This window comes from Bubalus kerabau, chromosome 4, assembly GCF_029407905.1.
Source record: "Bubalus kerabau isolate K-KA32 ecotype Philippines breed swamp buffalo chromosome 4, PCC_UOA_SB_1v2, whole genome shotgun sequence".
Classification (NCBI taxonomy): domain Eukaryota; kingdom Metazoa; phylum Chordata; class Mammalia; order Artiodactyla; family Bovidae; genus Bubalus; species Bubalus kerabau.
The window spans coordinates 24,302,263-24,322,501 of record NC_073627.1 but is presented as its reverse complement, the minus strand read 5'-3'; the positions used below and the strand labels follow the sequence as shown (position 1 = coordinate 24,322,501).

At 45.7% G+C, this 20,239-nt stretch overlaps 1 protein-coding gene and 1 pseudogene across 3 annotated transcripts in view; both read left to right on the top strand.

Moving 5' to 3' along the window:
• Positions 1-16,516, top strand: part of CDK12 (cyclin dependent kinase 12) — a 63,154-nt gene extending 46,638 nt beyond the window's left edge. The window contains exons 14-18 of one of the 3 annotated variants that reach the window (XR_008712939.1): positions 4,863-4,973; positions 6,995-7,137; positions 10,923-11,024; positions 12,447-12,607; positions 12,738-16,516. Coding sequence is in view for 1 of the 3 variants with exons in the window: in XM_055576000.1 (XP_055431975.1) it covers positions 4,863-4,866 (4 nt within the window). In the remaining 2 variants the exon portion in view is untranslated. Of the gene's footprint in view, positions 1-4,862; positions 4,974-6,994; positions 7,138-10,922; positions 11,025-12,446; positions 12,608-12,737 lie in introns of those variants that run through there. The other 2 variants (XR_008712940.1, XM_055576000.1) reach the window with 2 other exon arrangements.
• Positions 16,517-18,902: 2,386 nt separating this feature from the next.
• Positions 18,903-19,603, top strand: LOC129649041 (60S ribosomal protein L19-like; annotated as a pseudogene).
• The last annotated feature ends 636 nt before the right edge of the window (positions 19,604-20,239 follow it).

Sequence of the window (20,239 nt, the reverse complement as noted above, 5' to 3'; positions counted from 1 at the left end):
AATTATTTGTATTTTTAGAGTACTAACATTCCCCTGCAGGTGGTTTTATATGTTTTAGGTCAACCTGGAAATTATAATGTTATTCCTCTCCCCTTCATTTTACATACAAGTGAGGATGATGCATAGAAGAGCAAACAAACCAGAATATATGAATCTGAGTCAGAGAATGCTAGAGCTACAAAAGGGCATTAATTTGTCTAGTTTAATGCCATCGTTAGGCAGTGAAAAAACAGACCCAGAAAGGTTGAGAAAGTGTTGGGAGTAAGAAGGGAGAAAATGGTGACTAATGTTGTCTGGAACCTACTATATGTTAGGTATCCCAGTACCTTTGCTTTTATTATCTAGACTATTAAGCACCTTGAGGCTAAAGAATGGAAAGGATAAAAGGCAAGTCCTTATTGTTCTGAGCAATATGTAGGAGATAAAAGGAGGTGGCAGGTCACTTTTTCCTGTCAAATCACACAGGACAGGGGAGCCTGGTATGCTATAGTCCATGGAGTTGCAAAGAGTCAGATATGACTTAGCGACACACAACAACAAAATCACACAGGGCTAAACCAGAGGAAGTGGTGTCAGTATTTGGAAGTGAGGTTACTCTCAGGAAGTACTTTCTAAGTAGTTGAGAGCGACTCATGAATAACTTCTCTATTCCAAGGCACCTTCTAAAAATTCGATGGTCAGAGACCAGCTACAGGCAAGGCTGGTAGGAAGCAACCTTACTGTTGCCTCTGGGATTGATTTGCATTCTAGAAAATCAGGTCATGATCTGAGAATATAGGATTAATCTTAGGGAACAAAATGGGACTTCTCATCCTAAGGGGGCTTCAAAGAAAGCAGTATATATACTATGCATTAAGAAGATAAAGTCCTGTGGTTACTGTACTTGTTTTTTTTTCTTCAATATTTTTGTTTTGTTTTGCAACACACTTTGAAGTCATGAAACAATTTGTAATTTTGGAAAGACTCAGTACCAAGCTCAGTGTTGGTAATGGCACGTGGCAGCCTGAGAGTTGACATTGTACAAAAATAAGTTTGTATTTGATGTAGTTGTTTGATATGATATTCCAAGAGTTATACCTTGAGGGTTGCTTCTATGGGGAGCAGTAATATCATTAGCTGGATCACGTCCTGAGTACAGGGGAAGATTATGGGAGGGTCCCATCTTTGGAAGTTTCTGGATCTAGTGAGAGATGACTCTTAAACTTGAGTGGGAAGTGGAGAGGTTGGTGTTTATAAGTGAACACACTGATGCAGGTTATAAAATAAAACAATAACCTAGTACAGAGGGAAGCAAAGCAAAGAAATAATGGGAAAAACCAGAGTTAACCAGAAAAGATTCTTTGAAGGTAGTGAAGATACAGGACATGAAACAGAAGGGAGGAAGGTGATTGGAGAGAGAAAACTTACAGAAAGTTTCTTTGTGTTTTGTGCAGAGGGCTATGAATGGAGTAGTCAGGATAATAAAGGAAAAAATATTAGGAAATGAAGGAACAATCTTGGTGGCCTGAATGAGGAATTTGAATTTGATTTGGTAAGCAGCAACAGAATAGAGCATGATGAGATGAACACAATGTTCAGGACTTTTGCAGCTATACTAGGTCATGGAGGCAGAAAAACTTGCTAGGATATTACTGTTCTTGTCCAGATGTAAGGCCCTAAGAGCTGCAACTAGAGTAAGACAAGGGGAAGGAGAAGAAAGGGAGGGGTCAGTAGAATTAGCAAGGCTTGATGATAGTTTGGATGTGAGGGGAGAAATACAAGATAGGCTAAGGATGATAACCTCAGGACATATTTATACTGTTCATGGTGATGAGATTTTGGAAGGAGGTAGCTGCTTTGTTTTTAAGAAGTAGAAAATGTTTATTAACCAAATAATTGATGGGATATGTCTGTGTTTAGTATTGCAGAGTTTAGTAGGAGGGATAGCCCCTGGAAAATAGTTGAGTGTGTGCTATGTGCCCAGATGGTCACCTGCACTCTGCCTTTTTCAGATTGGAGAACCAGGTGAAAGAGAGTTGATTCCTGGGGTGTACCCTCAGACTTCAGGAATGCTATCCCACTCTGGATCTGGGAAAGAAAATACAGGGTTTTTTTTGCCAGTTTCTTCCCCGTTAATGCTTTGAAAATGGGATATGACTAGCCTGTGGCAGCATGTGCCTGTGGATGCACAATTCTCTGGCTTGATTCTTGGAAGGCCTTTTTCTCTCCCTCCCTGGGGGTCATTTGTATCTCTGGTTCCTTCTCCCAGAGCCATAAAGTGGGAGCCCCCATTTATTAATTGGGTTGGGACTGGGGAGGGGGTCGGCGGGGGACTCTTTAGTGCAGCAGGCGGGGGTCTTCCCGAATGAGCCCATTAGCCAGCCCCAATGGCAGCTGAAACGGGGCTGCAGCCAAGTCCTCTCGGTTTCAAAAACCCTCCATCGCCTGCAGCAGATCAGAACAAGGCCTGCGGGAGCCCTTAGCTTCTGATTGCAGCTGTGAGGAAGGACAAAACAATTTATAGGAAGCCAAGTAGCTCCTGCCTCACTGTCTCTTCCTTTCTGACTTTGGGGAGGGGAAAGACCTGGGTGCGGTGTCCCCTCCCACGATAGCTTCTCAGACAGCACATATAGGCCTAAAGTAAGAGATAACAGGATGAGTGTATGTGTATTGACAACATCTACACCTATGCTCTGGAAGTATTTACTCATGTCCGTGCTTTCTTCCATCCACACACAGTTGTATTGGCTTAAGCAGTCACTGGTTATACAGAGTTCCCTAGGGCAAGGCCAAATGTGTGCTCAGACTCTTAAACAGTCTTAAGTTGTGTGTTGAGGGCAGGGAGGGGGGTGTCATGCTTTTTTGTGCCCCATACCCGCCTTGTCTCATCTGCTTTGTCAAGATTCGGGGTTAGAATTAGATTACCTTTTTAACATCATTTCTTCATAATGAAAGGAGTTTGGCCTCCTACTGGAACTCACTTGTTCATCCCTTAATTTAAGCCAGCTTGAGAAGACAGGCATCTACAGAGGAGCTTCTCTATGCTGTAGCCCTGAGAGAAAAGTACGAAGGGCAGGAATACTTCACTTCCTGATGGAAGGACAGTATGTCTTCTTCCTCATAGAATCATAGATGACCAGCGCTGGAAAGGAAACTAGAGACCATCTAATTCAACTTCCCAATTTATGGAGAAAGAAACTGAGGCTTAGGGAAGGGAAATGCCTTGTCCACAGTCTCACAGTGAGTTAGCGGCCGCCAGCCAAGACTAGAAGCCAAGAGTCTAGGATCTTAACCTATAGAGTATAGAGCCTCCAATTTTAAGAGCATCAGTTCCTGACAGTCCTGTGCTTCCTCAAGAAAGAAAGTAAGGCTGTGAGATTTGGGGGGCAGGTCAGGAGGGGAAGGACAGATTGAGGGGGAAAGTTAGGTTAAAAACTTAGTAGAAAAATTGAGAAGCTTTATATGTTTTTACCTCAAAGACCCAATGACATGCAAATTGCACGACTAATTTTTATTTAGAGTCAAGAACTCTGGCTCGTTGGGAAGCAAGTGGCAAGTCATAACCAAAGATCCTGATGCCTCAGAGTTACCCCAAATTCAGGGAGCTTGTTCCCAGCCATCATCCAGGGGTTGGATAGTAGGAAAAGATCCTCAGAGATTTTGTGAAGAATTTACCCTAAATTTCAACTTGGGCTCCTTTGCATTATAATACAGCTATATTGAAAATAATCAGAAGGAAAAGAGAAAGAAAACATCTCAGTTGCTGGGAAACTAAGGGGAGCTGTTGAATGAGAGAAGGGATTATAGAACTCAGTAAAATAAGATACTCTGAGATTACAGGCAAATTGGGGGCGAGGGGAGCTCTACTCCTCTCCCTTATTTTTTTAGTTTTGAATTGTTGGTTTTCTTCTTTGGTGGAGCGGAAGGAAGGTGGTGTGCTCCACAGTGACCTGAGTCCTGAATAGTGTGCTCAGCGGGCTGACAGGCATGGCAGTTTCTAAAGTCATCTCACTCGGGTGCTGAGACTCCCTTCCTCTCTTTGGACCTCTCCCAGATGTCCCTTCCAATGCTTATTTTCTGGGCATATGAGTCTGGGAGCCGCTGAGCCGGGAGGGGAATGCTAACTAGTTCCTAAACTGGAAGCAAAATCTTGGGAGAAAGGCAGCTTAGAGATAGATCTAGGTCTAGGTTATAGGTATAGGTCAGAGAGGCAGGGGCTTTGCAAAATGAGTTTTGATTGCTGATGACAAATAGATCCCAGTACATATCTTTACATTTTCTCCATCACACCGTGGTTCATAGCACAGGAGAAATGTGAAGTTGGTCCCCATGCAGATTCATCCCTACATAGGGAATATACAAACCTACCTGCCCAAACTGTGTCAAATCTGCTGTCCCACAAACCTCCTTTCTGTCTCATAGAAAGTTCTGAGCCTTTCTTCAAGAAGATGTTTTGGATAAGAGAGCCTTCAGAACAATCTGATTATCTAATCTAAAATTAGTTATCCTCTTTTGAGTCACTTTCTTGCATTAACTTTGCATTCACATCGAACCTTCATTGCCCTTTATAATTCTGGGTTTCAGAGCTTCCTTTTATGTTGAATTCCCAATTTCTCTCTCAAGTAAAGGAAGCATAGTTTTTACTTTACTAGACTGGGAGCTACTTGCCTGGACTTAGGAATCTTAGAAAACTTAAAACTGGCTTTGAGCGTGTACTTCAGGTTCATCTGAATCTTTCTCAGCTCTGTGAAGTAGAAGAGTGGTGATCATCGTCATCATTTTACCTTCTACGGCCCGTGCTCCTTGAGTGAAAGAGCATATACCCTTTTTGGTGTCTGGTCCCTTATCTCATGTCTAATGTTACATGTCATTTTCTTTTACAGGTGACAGCAGCAGGAGGAGGAATGGCCCCTGAGGAATTTGGTAATGTCCATTAGTTACCTGACATCCGGAGCCCTGGCAAATTCACTCTCTTTCACAGAGTTTCGAGCCAGGTAGGGATCTTAATCAGAGGCCACTGGGCTGCTTTTATAAGGGATTAACACTTATACACACACACACACACAGTCTCAGGGAAGTTCCTAGTCCCAAAGATCTCCAGGGGAGTTACCTTAGCTTTTTTAAAAAATTATTATCCATTATGGTTTATTATAGGATATTAAATATAGTTCCCTGTACTGTGCAATAGGATCTTGTTTAATCCTTCTGTATTTAACAATTTGTATCTGCTAGTCCCAAACTCTTAATCCATCTCTCTCCCTTCCCCTTGGGCAATGACAAGTCTGTACTCTATATCTTTAGATTCCACATATAAGTGATATCATACAGTGTTTGACTTCTTCTTTCTGACTTACTTCGCTTAGTGTGATAATCTCTAGGTCCATCCATATTGCTGCAAGTGGCATTGTTTTATTCTTTTTATGGGTGAGTAGTATTCCATTGTATATATGTCCCACATCCTCTTTATCCACTCATATATTGATGGACATTTAGGTTGTTTCCGTGTGTTGGCTATTGTAAATAGTGCTACTATGAACTTATAGGGGTGTATGCATCTTTTCAGATCATAGTTTTGTCTCTTATATGCCCAAGAATGGGACTGCTGGATCAAATGGAAACTCTGGTTTTAGTTTTTAAAGGAACCTCCATACTGTTTTCCATCTTGGCGGCACCCATTTACATTTCTACCAACAGTGTTGGGAGGGTCCCCTTTTCTCTACACCCTCCAGAATTTGTTATTTGTAGACTTTTTAATGATGGTCATTCTGACCAGTGTGAGGTGGTACCTCATTGTAGGTTTTTTTAATTAATTGATTTTTTTTGGCTGCCCTGGATCTTTGTTGTGGCTCACTGGCTTCCTCTAGTTGTGGCAAGCGGGAGTTTCTCTTAGTTGCAGTGCACAGACTTCCCATTTCAGTGGCTTCTCTTGTTGCAGAGCACAGGCTCTAGAGCATAAAGACTTAAGTAGCTGTGACACATTAATTAATTGCCCCATGGTATGTGGAATCTTCCCAGACCAGGGATCGAACCCATGACCCCTGCATTGGCAGGCAGATTCTTAACTACTGGACCACCAGGGAAGTCTCTCATTGTAGTTTTGATTTGCATTTCTCTAATAATTAGTGATGTTGAACATCTTTTCATTTATCGATAGAGACATGTCAGTAGACCATCTATATGTCTTCTTTGGAGAAATGGTTATTTAGGTCTTCTGCCCAATTTTGGACTGAGTTTTTTTTTTTGTCACTGAGTTGTATGAGCTGTTTGTATATTTTGGAAATTAAGCCTTTGTTGGTCACATCATTTGCAAATATTTTCTCCCAGTCTGTAGGTTGTCTTTTTGTTTATTGTTTCCTTTGTTGTGCAAAAGGTTATAAGTTTGATTAGGTCCCATTTGTTAATTTTTGCTTTTATTTCTATTGCCTTAGGAGAGCTTTAATTTTTTTTTGACTCTATTTTGGTGTCCTACCTTCTTTTTAAAATAAAATTTTATTTATTTATTGCTGTGCTGGGTCTTTGTTGCTGTGCATCAGACTTCTCTAGATGGGGGTCTCCCCTCTAGTTGGGAGCGCAGGCTCTAGGGCACAGGCTCAGCAGTTGTGGCGCACAGGCTTAGTTGCCCATGGTATGCGGAATCCTCCCAGACCAAGGTTCAGACTCACGTGCCCTGCACTGGCAGGCAGATTCTTAACCACTGGACCACCAGGGAAGGCCAGTGTCCTACCTTCTGATTAGCAGTTCCTCCCTCCTGGCTAGAATGGGCAACCCCCTTTATTGACATTAGTGGTCATTTCATCCCTGTTCTTATCTCTTGGTCAGCTATTACTCAATAATGTGATGCTAATATCGGTTACTCTCAGCCTCTCTACAACACCTGCCTCACTCACCCACTACGTCATTCACACATAGCCCTGCCTTCTTTTTCCCCAAGAAGCTATTTTCTCTTTCTTCTGAGGATAGGACATTGATGTCCCTTTTTTACTACTTCTCATCAGTTTCTCCACATCCTTCCCAGGTTTGATGGGAGATCCCCCCGTCCACACACTGTGCAGGACACCGGAAGTAGAAGTCTGCCAGCCTGCTTATTCCCATCCTCAGTGCCCAGAACTGAGCAGGTCACCAACCTACAGTGCCTACCCCTACCCTTCTTCCGACGAGGTAGGTGCTCTCCTCTCCCTACCCTCAAACCCCAAACAGGATCATATTGCTCTCTGGGAATATTTCTGTCTATTGTTAAATATCTCCAAACAAGTCGGGAAGGCCATGTTTACTCAGCTCTCTGGCTTGGTGACTTCCAGCCCTAATTTTTAGAGCGACGTTCCTAATGTTAGATACCGTCCTCTTTTCGGTAATTCAAAACCGTTTCTCCCATTTAGTGGGTGAGGGAAGAAAGGAGCAGTAAATGGATAGTGTTAGGGTCTAATGACAGGCAGCCCTTCTCTTAGGGTTGGAAGCCTGAAGTCCCAGATGTGCATTCTACCCTATGGCCTGGAACCTTGGGGAATAACTTGAATCTTTTGAGGGAAAGGTTTTTATCTTGTGTCCATTCCTGAGGACAAGGATCTCAGACTCTTAAGAGTCTGTCCCTATTCATTCCAAGACACATCCAGGGAGTAGCAAATGGATCACTGTAGGGCAGAACTCATCAGTAGGTAATATTCAGTCTCCAGCTTAGGAGGCAGCTCTTGTCTGGCACCTGTAGGGAGATGGCAAGGTTTCCAGAGCCTCTCCTGCCGTTGTAGTTGATATCAGCTTACCCTTTTGACCTTAGATCTCCTCTGTCAGCAATCGCTCTTCACGCGTGCAATCCAGACAGTGTAAGCAGTAGGCCTAAGCAAATGCCAGCTCTGGGTAAGGTGCCCCCTCCCCTGGTAGGCACATACCTTGAATTGGAGGTGAGGCAGTTAGGATGGGATGGATGGAGACTTAGGTGTTAGAAAGTAGGAAATGTCTCCGGAAGTATTGGATACCTGGAGTACCGTGCCTGCTGCTAAATCGCTTCAGCCATGTCCAACTCTGTGCGACCCCAGAGACGGCAGCCCACCAGACTCCCCCGTCCCTGGGATTCTCCAGGCAAGAACACTGGAGTGGGTTGCCATTTCCTTCTCCAATGCATGAAAGTGAAAGGTGAAAGTGAAGTCGCTCAGTCGTGTCCAACTCTTAGCGACCCCATGGACTGCAGCCCACCAGGCTCCTCCGTCCATAGGATTTTCCAGGCAAGAGTACTGGAGTGGGGTGCCATTGCCTTCTCCGTGCCTACCCCTCTGTCAATCTGGATGTCTGATCCCTCAAAGCTTCTGGGCCACTTGGGCTGCTACAGCCTTGGTTTTTGCCACACGAGGGCGCTGCTGACCAATTAAAACTCCTGCCCCTTAGCGGACAGCATTTGGGTGAAGGGAGAGGCGGGGCACCACACTCTTTCCCTGAGACAGGGGTGAGAAACATCCTCAGAGAGCCTGAGTCCAGAAGCCCAAGGAGCCAGAAGAATAGTTAATTGTTCTTGCACTTGATCTTCCTTAAAAAATGGCCTGAGACCCTGAATGTTCTTCCCTAGTGGACTGATATGTCAATAGATTCCCAGTCAAACCTGGGAAGCCTCCTAGTTTTAGGCACCAAACACCTTGTACAGGTGTTTCTTTCTTTAGGGGTGTAACAGGCTCCACCTGTCCTCAGCCTCTAGACAGTCACTTTCCAGCCCAGAGTTTGGAGGTATCTGGGTTTTCAGAGAGAGAGAGAAAAAAAATCTCTTATGATAATTGTTTCAAGAGAAGTAGCTCTTAAAGAGTTAACTCTCTTAAGAGGAAGGGAGAGGACTGAGAAGACTGAGAGAGTAGCAAAGTTCAGCCTTCTATGCCCCCATCACTTCTCCCAGCACAAACCTGCAGAGCTCAGATGATCTGAAAGATATTTACAGCCTGAGTGTCTAAAGGACACCCAGGACACTCTGGGACTCTGTGCCAAAAAAGGTGCCAGAAAGCAGGATGGGATGGGAACTGCTTTGGCCCTTAAGCCTCATGGTGCTCCCATATGTGTATTGGCTCCACTAAGGATCCAAGGGCCATGGAGCCCTTGTGGGGATAAGGTCTCCCACATTTGGTCCTCAGTCTCCAGGAAGCCCTTCTAGGCTGAACAGGCTAAGGGAGATGACAGAGGTTCTCCTCCTCCCTCCTACCCCCATGCCCGAGGGTCCCTCCCCAGGAGGACAGCTTGATTAAACAGTCGGTGCTGCTGGAATTGCTGCACAGCTGGCGCTCCCCCCAGCACCCCGAGCAGAGCAGCAGCACAGATTAAAATCTCCAATTAGCGTTAAAGTGAAGTGAAGAGGTACTGAGACTGCCAGGGAGGCCAGGCGGGGGCCCTCAGTTGGCAGATACCCCCAGTACTGCCTGGATTCTGAGTACCACTTTTAGTTACTCCTTTTTTCATAGCTCCTTACCCAGCAGCTCTCAGTGCCTATTAACTTTGCCTTGCTTGGGGCCAGAAGGCTTTAGAGGGGTGGAGGACAGGACAGATGCCTTACAAAATGCTGGGGACACCATAAATGTGAAGGAGAAAAGATGCCCTACTCACAGCCTGCCAGATTGAGGTGACTTTGTATTACTTCTGCTGCTTTTTGCACAGAGAAAGAACAAATAGGTCCCTCCAGAGCCTCTTACTTATAAGGTGCTGCCCACGCAAATGTCCATGCTGGTATATTTTATCCTATTTGACTCATCTGCTCCTACCCAAATCATGGCTCCTTCCTCCCTCCATTTTTTTCTCAGCTTTCCTGTGGGCAGGGGTAGGTACAGCCTGGCTTGGGAGCCATGCCATGCCCTGCCACCTGGGTCTCACCATGCTTCTCGTTATCTTCTTTGCAGTTTGGGGAAGAGCAGGAGTATACCAAGAATAGAAGCTTCAGCCTCTTGCAACCCCTGAACATCACACCCTGTCTTAAGGGCCCTCTACCATTTACATGTCTACCTTTCACTCACCGAACCCAGAAGGAGGGCAGTACAGCTAGCCGCCACCTTTGACTTCCCTCTGCCCCTTTAAGGGAAATGGAAGTGGGTACCCAGCTGACTGAACCTACTCACACCTCCAGAAATTAGACACCAGGGCACAGTGCCACCCTCCCAGGCTGGCACATGCTACCCTGGCAGAGGTTCAAATAGCTTTCCCCCATACCCCCACCTCTATGTCTTCCTCTTCCCTCTCCCTCTTTCTTCCTCTCTCTCTCTTTTTTTTCTCAGCTCAAAGCACAGCTGAGCCTTAAAAGGGGGGTGGGGGGGACCAAGCTGGGGCAGGGGGGTGGAGAGCTCCAATAGCACGTTTTCACCTGCCATTTAATTGGATGTATTTTTAATTAATGGGACCTCAGGGACCAACATGAGACAATCTGATCTCTGAATAGGGACAGGGGAGAGATTGGGTAGGGGAGGAGGATTGGGCCACTGGGTGCGGTTACCGGGAACCCAGGCCCATCAATCACTGGCCACTTTGCGTTCTGGCATGGAGAATAGAGAGGTGGAGGAGGAGAAGAGGCACTGGGATTTCCCCCCAACTTCCAGGACCTTCAAAAAGGGTAGAACCTCACCAGTTGACTCAGTTCTGAGCCCCCAAATTGCAGCCAGAAATATTAGGTAAGGCTGTTTTCTTGTTCCCCAGTTTTGTGCAATTGAGCTTGTCCCAGTGAGTGCTGTAAAATTGTGAAAGGAAGGTGAGGACAGAGCTTTGAGGTCCTTGAAGGGTGAGGATAAGAGCTAGGGACCAACGAACCAGAGACTCTGGTGAGAGGGAGGAGAGGGGCAGGGTTCAGAGATACTTCTGTGTGTTTAGACATAAAATAAGTGCCATGGAGATTACATGCAAATGAGGGCTGATGCCTTGGGGTGAATCATAGACCCTTACTGTTGTAAGGAAGAGAACTTGGAGCTCATCTTTTCAAACCATTCGTTTTACAGATGTGAAAACGGAGACCCAGAGAAGGGAAACATTTGAATCTTGTCCTGGAGTTACTTTTGTTCCTGGATTTGGGGAATTCCTGGGAACACCAGAAAATGTAGGTAGGTAGGGTATTGGGAGGAAAGTCAAGGGGAAAGGTTTGGCAGAGTATTATTTTCCGTTTCTTGGAGTCTCCTGTCTCTGACCTCTGAGTTTTGAAAGCAACTTAAGGGAGTAAGGTGGGTGCATTACTGGGGGAACATTTCCCTCATACAGTCTGTTCCAGAGGGCATCTCCATTCCCTTGCTTTCATGTAGACAGATCCTCCAGAAGTACCCACTCCCATGAGATTTTACTGTATTCTAAAAGGCACAGGGAAGGAAATACATCAGCTTCCCCAGTTCCTTAACCAAGGTATAGATTCCCCAATGGCGACTAAATATTGAGCTTTTTCTGAGATCTTATCACAAATTTTTCTGCTGCAGTGAAAACTGCTAGAGAAAATTATGCCCCAAAATGTAGCAAGGCATGGTCTTATCCTATGTCTAGGCCAAGAAGAGAGATAGAATTAAAACTCAAGGCTCTGAAAGCTGAGTCGGAAATGCCTCTGTATTTGTGCAGCACCATGGCCCAAAGCTCTTAGTGAAGCCCTGTCCGATTCTATAAGGTATTGATGAACACTTGAGAGAGGGGCGTGTTTCCAGCTGTCCCCACCCCCACCTCCTTCACTGTTCAGATGCTAGAGTTAAGAAAGACTTATGGAGAGAAGTGACTTGCCCACCAAGTTGCCAAAGATGGCATTTCCTGGCGTCTCCTTCCTTCCTCAAAAAAGTCAACATTAAAAAAAAATTCAACATTGTTTGTTCTGTGCTTCATGAGACTAAGTTGAGGTCTGGACAAGGATGGGCAGAGAGCTTGGAAAGCTGTGTGAGTTTTAGAAACTTTGTCACACTCTCCAAGCCCCCAACAGTTATCCCCTACTCCCAGAAATACGTTCTCATCTCAGTACACTCACCATTTAATATCCCCAAAGTCCCTAGGAAAGACCCAGATGTGCCTTTCTAAGTGCCCCCAGGCTCATTCTGCCCTTTTCTTAGACCCTCAGGGCCATCTCCTTGGCTGTCTTGATTCTCTGCCCTTTCTACTACCAACAAGATGAGAAGGCCCCCTTGCATTTCCCCTGCTTCCAAGGACCTGCAGGAAGAGGTGTGGCGGAGGTCAGGGAGAAACCAGAAAGAGGGAAGATAGAGAGGGGGATTGGAAACTGAGGCCTGTAGTCCCACCTTTGGGCGGGGGGTTGCTACCTAACTCAAAGTAGGCTATTCATTCTGAGTGTTGTTGAGGGGATTTATTAGATGGCTCTTGTTTAGAGAAACGGAGCAACGGAAGAGCATTCGGTGGAGAAAGATAAGAGGCGTCAGGCTTTCTGAAGGCCCTCTTTCTCACCCCTTGTCTACCCCTACTCCAGGATTAGAGGTATGCTGGAGGAGCTAAAAGGCCCTTAAACCATTCAATTATTGATAGATTCTTGATGTTTCTCTCAGGAACAAGACTTCCCTGCCCTCAATCTCCACTAGCTCTGCCTCACACTCTCAAGATTTAACCAAGGGTATGACATCTGCAGCCTTGGAGTCAGAGCCTGGAGCCTGCTCTGGAATCCAGAAGTAACCCTGAGCTTTTGCAGGGAAAGAGGGATAGACTTGAAGTAAGTGAAGGCAGAGGTAGCAGTACCCAGTATCCCCTGCACTCTAGAGAAGAGGGGTTGCTGAGGGACTCTGTGTTGGCCCAGGTTTAACTTTTACTCTGATGGAGCTCCTTTCCTCCTTCTCCCTCAGTGTGTCCCACTGGTTGGTAAGAGAGCTGGATGTCTGAACCTCCCACCTTGACACCTCGAAGGTTATCATGCAGACCATTCTCTAACTCCCAAAGCCATGGAGGAGGTGAAGGAAGACATTTCAGAGGTGTCAGTGCCATGATGTCCATCAATACCTGGGGAGAGAAGCCAAGGAGAAGAGACAGTGACCAGAGAGGGAGCCAGGAGGAGATGCCTGCTCCTGAAAAAGCCTTCTTACCCCATCCTGTCTCACGCATCCTCTCACATGCTGACAAGGTTCTGTGCCCAGGTTGTGCTGGGTTTCCTGGCTGGTGATCCTGCTCTGCCGTACAGGCAGCTGGCTCTCTGCTACAGCACAGAGCACATGCTGGGGTCTCTCACACTTCTTTCTAACTCTTCTCAGTGTGTCTGTGGTGCAGATTCCTAGGGATGAAGAAGAGGACTGTGGCCCTGGAAGTAGGAAGATGGTGGGCTCTTGGGTCCTGTAGGTGCCTGTCTACCTGGCTGGAGTGGCTGTAGGGAGGGCAGCTCAGCTGAGCTCAAGGTTCTGGTGACTCATAACAATAGAGGGTGGCTCATGATAACGACAGAGGAGAAGGCATCTGGGCCTGTTAGAGCTCCCTTTTGCCCCATTTCTCCCCAACTCTGCGCTCTGTGGATAGAGGTCTCTCATCTGGATTGTGGGGCAAGGAGAGACCCCAGCTAAGAAGAGAGGGAAATGGGAGAGAAGATGGCAGGGAATGCTGAGCATTCCCAGGGAGAGGCTTCTCAGTGAGGAAAGGATAGGAGAGGCTAGTTATTCTTACTCTACTGTGTCCATGGGCTACACACAGGGTAATGTGCTGGGCAGCTCAGCACTCCTGGGCAGACACAGCTACTGCTCCCTGCCCTCTCTTGCCTGCCACAGCTCTGGGCACCCAGCTGACACCCAGAACATTTTTTTTTAAGTAGGGGGGCACTATTTTAAGACCAGAACCTGGAAGGATTACCACTTGGTCTTATACATTCTTTGTTGGAAACAGAAACTGTGGTCTTCAAAGGTGCCGATTTTCTCTTCCCTTACAGGCCAAGTAGGCGATGTGCATCTTCTCCAGACTTTCTGAATCAGGGGGATGATAAAATACTATGTTTAAGGTCACACCAGCAGCACAGGGCCAGAAAAAGGACCAGGAGAACTAGCCATGCCCCTGACCACAGTCCCAGGGTCCTCCCTGTTTCAGCAAAAGGAAATAGGGATCTTGGATACCAGCGTATCTAGACACTTAATAAATATCCTCTTCCTAACCTCAGAGAAGAATTGGAGGAGAGTTCTCTGAGAGACCCTAAGTTTTCATTTGCCTATTTCTGTTCTTTTCACTGATGGCAGCTCTGCTGTCCAGCAGGGATGAGGGGCCCCTCTGCTGGGATGCTCCTGGGGATCCAGAGACAGTTTTGGTTGGACAAAGGGACAGGCCAGCTGCTCTTTATGTAGGGAGATGTGACCAGTTCCACACCCCCAGCTCTTCCTGGCAGCATCAGGAACCCAGGGACCCCTGCTGGAACACCCATAATAAAGCTCAACCCTGAACTGAACTGACGTATCACCTGGCTCTGCTGTAAAAGTGGTGCTGTGAGGGGGAGGCTTGGGGCACCAGGCGGGGTGCAGGCCGGTGTGGGGAGTTCAGCTTCAGGAGATACAAGGATCACTCCACAATACCACCTCTTAAACCTTCTCTTCAACCCTCCTTTAACTTCCACCTCCATTTAGCTGACTCCACTTCTGGCTACCTCATGCCCTCCAATCTGAGAAGACATGGTAAGTAGTTGTCTGTTTGCTACACTTTTTTCTCTCTCATTCTCCTCTGCTCCTCCCAACTCCCAGCCAAGAGTTACCCCATTTGACCTCTTCCCATCGGTGAAAGCCCTCCGGTTCTGAACCCAGAATCCCCAGCCTCTGAAACCCTCCTTCTTTTGAGAATGCCACTCTGGCTCTGAGACTGACTCACCAGTCCTCATCCTCCACATAAGTATAGCGAGGCCAAGACAAGTATGTCCACTGGCACCAAGGGCCCTGACCTGAAGCAAAGGGCAGCTCTAGGGGTACAGCAGAACTTGGCCCTGAATGTGTATATGCCTGTGCATTGGGCACACTGGTTTATTAGTGTTATTTCAGCATTGTGATGCAGAGAGAGTAAGTGTAACAGCTGCTCCTTGCTTGCAGTGTTTATTGTTACCTAGAGACAACCTCCTGGCTTTTTCCCAGCTCCCCCCCACCACCCAGCTTACCCCCCTCCCTGCCAACAGTCCTCCCCTCCCCACACTGATGGGAAATTTATGGCTTGCCCATACCATCTCTTTAACCCTCTCCTGTCCATAAGAGAGGTGGGCCAAGGGAAGCCAAAGTGGGCGTGCCTAGGTCCCAGCAGAGTAGAATAGTACATGGAGGAGGGAAGGAAAGACAGAGGGACGGAAGACACCTCTTCTTCCCAATCTATGTCTGGACTGAGGCCCCAGTTTCCTTCCTGACTGTCATGTTGAGAGAAAAGTCTTAGGATCCCAGGCTTCTCCTCACAAGATTATTCTCTTCCCTGGGTATCTCTAAGCGCCCCCCTCCCCAGTGGACTGGCTGCTCCTGAGCAAGTACAGCAAGGTAGTATTGAGGCAGGAGGAATAAATGCAGAATGGCAGAATCCCCCGGGCCCCTCCTTTCTACAGCGATGTCATATTGAGACAAACAAGAGGCTCTGGCATGAACGATGCTGGCTGGACCTCCACAGCTGAGTAGATGTCAAACATGAAGCTGGCTGCTGAGCCTGGTGGGGAAAACAGCCCACCTTACCTTCACCCTGAGCCCAGCACTAAGGTCCTGAGAGAGTACCAGGCCACCCTCCAAGCTGATCTCCTTGTTCTAGTTTGCTAATCCATTTTCTCCTGCTCATTGTTTGGTTTGATACATTGGGGAAGATCCAAGAGACCAAGGGAACTGAGGCCTCAGCAGTCCTGGGGAAAGAGAAACTCCTCTATCCCCTCTGGTCCCAGGACCTTTCATGGAGGGGCATCATGTCATATATTCACCATCCCCACTGGAAACAAGAGAGGTAACGGGATAGGATTTTAGCAGAAACGATAGAGGTTAGATATATGGAAAAACTTACTCATGGAATATAAGACTTCAGAATGGATCTACTTCTCTTTAGAGACTTTTCTTTTACCTTGGATGGTTTTAAGTCTGTGTTTACCCAAGGGGCATTGGAAGAACAGGGTAATTTTCTGGGGCTCCTCCAGACGTGTACCTCAGTGCAGTTTCCTCCTCAGTTCTAAACCTAGCGTGTGTGGTTAGATTGCAAGTTTATGGGCTGACAGCCTTGAGTTCCAATGCCAGTGCTGCTGTTTACTAGCTGTGCTACCTTGGTAAATCCCTTAACCTCTTTTAGGCCTGGTTTCCTTGTCTGTGAAATGCAGATAACCTTTTAAGATGGTGAAGAGAATTTAGTGAAATAATACGTGTAAAGTACCTCGGGAAGTGCCTGATACGTAGTAGGTGCTCAGTCACTGGTGGTTGATACAGTAGAGTCTACTACTTTTTCAGAGTCATCAGGGCTGACATTTCTTCAAAGACTCTTATGAATCCCCTGGAATTATAGCCAAATGTGAGTTTGTGCAAATGCTGGGGGTAATGTCCATAGTTTTATTGATGATTTGAAACAGGGTGGCAGTCTCCTGGAAAGGAAGTAGCCCCAGTCCTTTGAGTCACACTCCAGAAGAAGTCAGTTTCCCCATACCCATGACTTCAGCTAGGAGTTCCTCAGGTAGTGTCCTGCCTGGAAGTACAACTTCATCTAGAATGGAGCTAGGAGAGACAGCCAGTAAGATAACACAGAGGAATGGAAATCCCTGGTGGTCCAGTGGTTAGGACCCCGTGCTTCCACTGCAGGGGGCATGTGTGTTCCAGCCCTGGTCAGGGAACTAAGATCCTACATGCTGTGCAGCACAGCCAAAATAAAAGGATAGCAGCACGGAGCACTTGCCAAGCACTTTACAGTTTGTAAGTGCGTTTACCTATATTAGCTCTTTTAAATACCCAGAACATCTCAGTAAAATGAAGAACTACCTGGCATTGTTCTTGGTGTATTATATTTTTAAGTATGTTTAAAGTCTATAGACTATTTCATCACCTAGATATGTCATGATTTATAAAGCTCATCCACTATTTTAATCATTTAGATATGTTTACTGTTACAGATAATACCATGATGAACATCCTACCACATAAAACTTTGTGGTTTTTTTTTCATGTTTTATTGAGGTAGAATTGATATATAACATTTTATTAGTTTCAGGTTACAACATAATGGTTCAATATTTGTATATATTGCAAAATTATCACACAGTGAGTCTAGTTAACATTCATCACCATAATACTTAGAGAGTTCTTTTTTCTTGTGAAAAACTTCCTGTAATTTTTAAAGTAAATTCAAGGGAGTGGAATTACTGGTACATCAGATACAAATACCCCACTCCCCATAGTTATAATGATTTTATTAATGCAATGAGAATAATATTTTTTAATCTTCCTCTTTGGAATTCTGCAGTGGGAACACAAGGGCAGGCCCTTCTCTCTCCTATACCCAGCAGAAACATTAATAATCTATCATATCCTTTTTAAAAATTAAGGTAATTGTAGTTGTAAAAATAATACAGAGAGTTCCCTTATACATTTTGCCCACATTCACCCAGTAGTAAGTAACGTTTTGTAAAACTGTAGCATAACATCACAGCCAGAATATTGCCATTATTTCAATCCACCAGTCTTCGTCATATTTCCCTGGTTTTACCTGTGTGTTAAGTTCTATGCAATTTTATAACCTCTGTAAATTCTTAAATCTGCTACCACAGTTCCAGCACCACAAGGATTCTTCATGTTACCCTTTTAATGATCACGCCTCTACGTCACCCCCTTCTTAACCCTTGACAACCACTAATATATCCTCCGCTTCTAAAATTTTGTCATTTGAAAATAGAATCATACACTGTGTAACTTTTGGGGATTGAATTTTTTTCATTCAGCGTAATCCTCTGGAGATCCATCCAAGCTTTTTAATGTATCAGTAGTTTATTTTATTTATTTCAAGATATGGATGTACCACAGATGTACCATGTTTAACCATTAATCTATTAAAGAATACTGAATACAACATTGTAAATCAGCTATACTCCAATAAAATTAAAAGTTTTTTGAAAAAAGGAATGCTTTGTGCTCTGACTTTGTACTCACTTAGCAACTAATGAAAAAGCCTATTCTTGGTGACCTGAGTGTTGTTTCATATTCACGATTATTAAGTTTCTTAACCCTTCAGTCATGGCACCCACTATTACTTCCATCTCATAGACAGGGAAAATTGAGGCTCATAAATGATTTTCCCACAGTCACATGCTGTTAAATGGCAAAGAAGAGCTTGGGACTCAAGACAATAGGGCTCTTTCTACTACAGCAGGCTTTCTCAGACCTTGACTAAGGTTGCTGGGAAGACGATGTGGAAAAGAGAGATGTCAGAGGCAGGAAGAGCACTGATGCAGCTTGAGTCAGTTCAGGTCTTCACTGCTAACTTTGCCTCATAGGTTACAAGAGCAGTGTCATGAAGGTAAAGAATCTGCCTGCCAGTGTAGGAAATGCAAGAGATGCAGGTTCAGTCCCTGGGTTGGGAAGATTTCCTAAAGCAGGGAATGGCAACCCAACCCAGTATTCTTGTCTAGAAAATCCCATGGGTAGAAGAACCTGGCAGGCTACACTCCACGAATCGCAAAGACTGGGACACAAGTGAGCACGCCAAGTGCCCATATCCTGAAGCAGGGGGCAACACAGCCTTTGCATTTGAAATCATTTCCCCTTTGACACCTCAAGGCTGAAGTGGATGAACCCTGTGAGCAGTCTTCGCACAGACCTGGGACCTGGAATGGGAAAGGGAAAACTCAGCCTTTGGGTATGTATCAGAGGACGAATAGCCAAGGCTGTCCTTGGAAATGTGAAGTTGAGTGTCTCTGATGAGGTCTGAGGAAACTGAGTCCCATGACAAGTGAGCTTTCTATTCTGGGGTGACAGGTGGATGGCAGAAATAGCATTTTAATAGTAAGGGAGAAGTAGCATTTTAATTTTTTTTTTTTTTTAGTGTGGTGGGGAACTATAGGTCATTTACACACAGCACATACACCTTGGGCGGGCTCAGTGTCTGGGACACGGTACGAGGGAAGCAGAGTGGAGTAAAAAAATGCCAGTTCACCATTTGCCTCTGCAGCTGCAACCAAAAGTATGCTCGGGCTTCAGAAAAGGCTTGCCTTCGGCATCCTCCGCTGTAACAAAAAGAAGGTCTGGTTAGGCCCCAATAAGACTAATGAAATCACCGATGCCGCCTCACATCAGCAGCTCTAGAAGCTGATCAAAGGTGGGCTGATGATCTGGAAGACTATGATGTTCCATTCCCAGGCTCAATGCTAGAAAGACACCTTGACCCACTGGAACGAGATGCACATAGGCACAGGTAAGGGAAAGGGTACTGCCAGTGCTCCGATGAGAAGGTAACCTGGATGAGGAGGCTGAGAATTCTGTGCCGGCTTCTCAGAAGATACTGTGAGCCTAAGAAGACTGACCACTTCATGTATCACAGCCTATACATTAAAGTGAAGGGTAATATGTTTAAAAACAAGCAGATTCTTGTGGAACATATCCGCAAGCTGAAGGCAGACTAGGCTTGCAAGAAGCTTCTGGCAGACCAGGCTGAGGCCCACAGGTTGAAGACCAAGGAAGCCCACAAGCACCATGAAGAGCGGCTCAAGGCCAAGAAGGAGGAAATCATAAGGACTCTGTCCAAGAAGGAAGAAACCAAGAAATAAAGTTCTCCCTCTCCTCTCTGTACATAGTGGCCTTGGCAACTACAAGCATCACTCATTCAATTAAAAAAACAAGTCTTTATCTGCCTAAAATAAAAGCCAGTTCACACTTAGTCCTCCCTTTACCACTGCTGTTTCTTTCCAAATCATGGACAGCTAAGTCGGAAGGAGCTAGAGAAATCATTTGGTCTATCCCTAAGCCTCTGGGCACTGGCGGAAGCTGACAGGTGGAAAACTAGAGTCAGCCTAAACGTGATGAATGGAAGAGATGCCAGCTTGCAGGAGAGAAAGTTTGGCTTTCCTCCTGGGAGCTATGTCTGGCCAAAGGCTGCCTCCTCCCACCTCCTGCTGGGACCAGATTTTTTTTTTTTACAGTTGCTGTTACCATTGCTCCCCTGGCCTATTCCAGTAGCTGTGGTGGACTTGTAACAACTTTCCCTGTCTACTTACAGCTCAGGAACCAAGCTGAGAGTACATAGCATTCTTCTCCATCTCCCTTGGCCCATCAGAAATGGCGAATCTTCTTCCAATGCACCCTCCATCCTTATCCAGCAATTCCAGCCATGGGGGATAAACACTGAGGGCTTCAGAATTTATAAGGAGTACTTTGCATTCTTGAAATTATCAGAGATATCCATT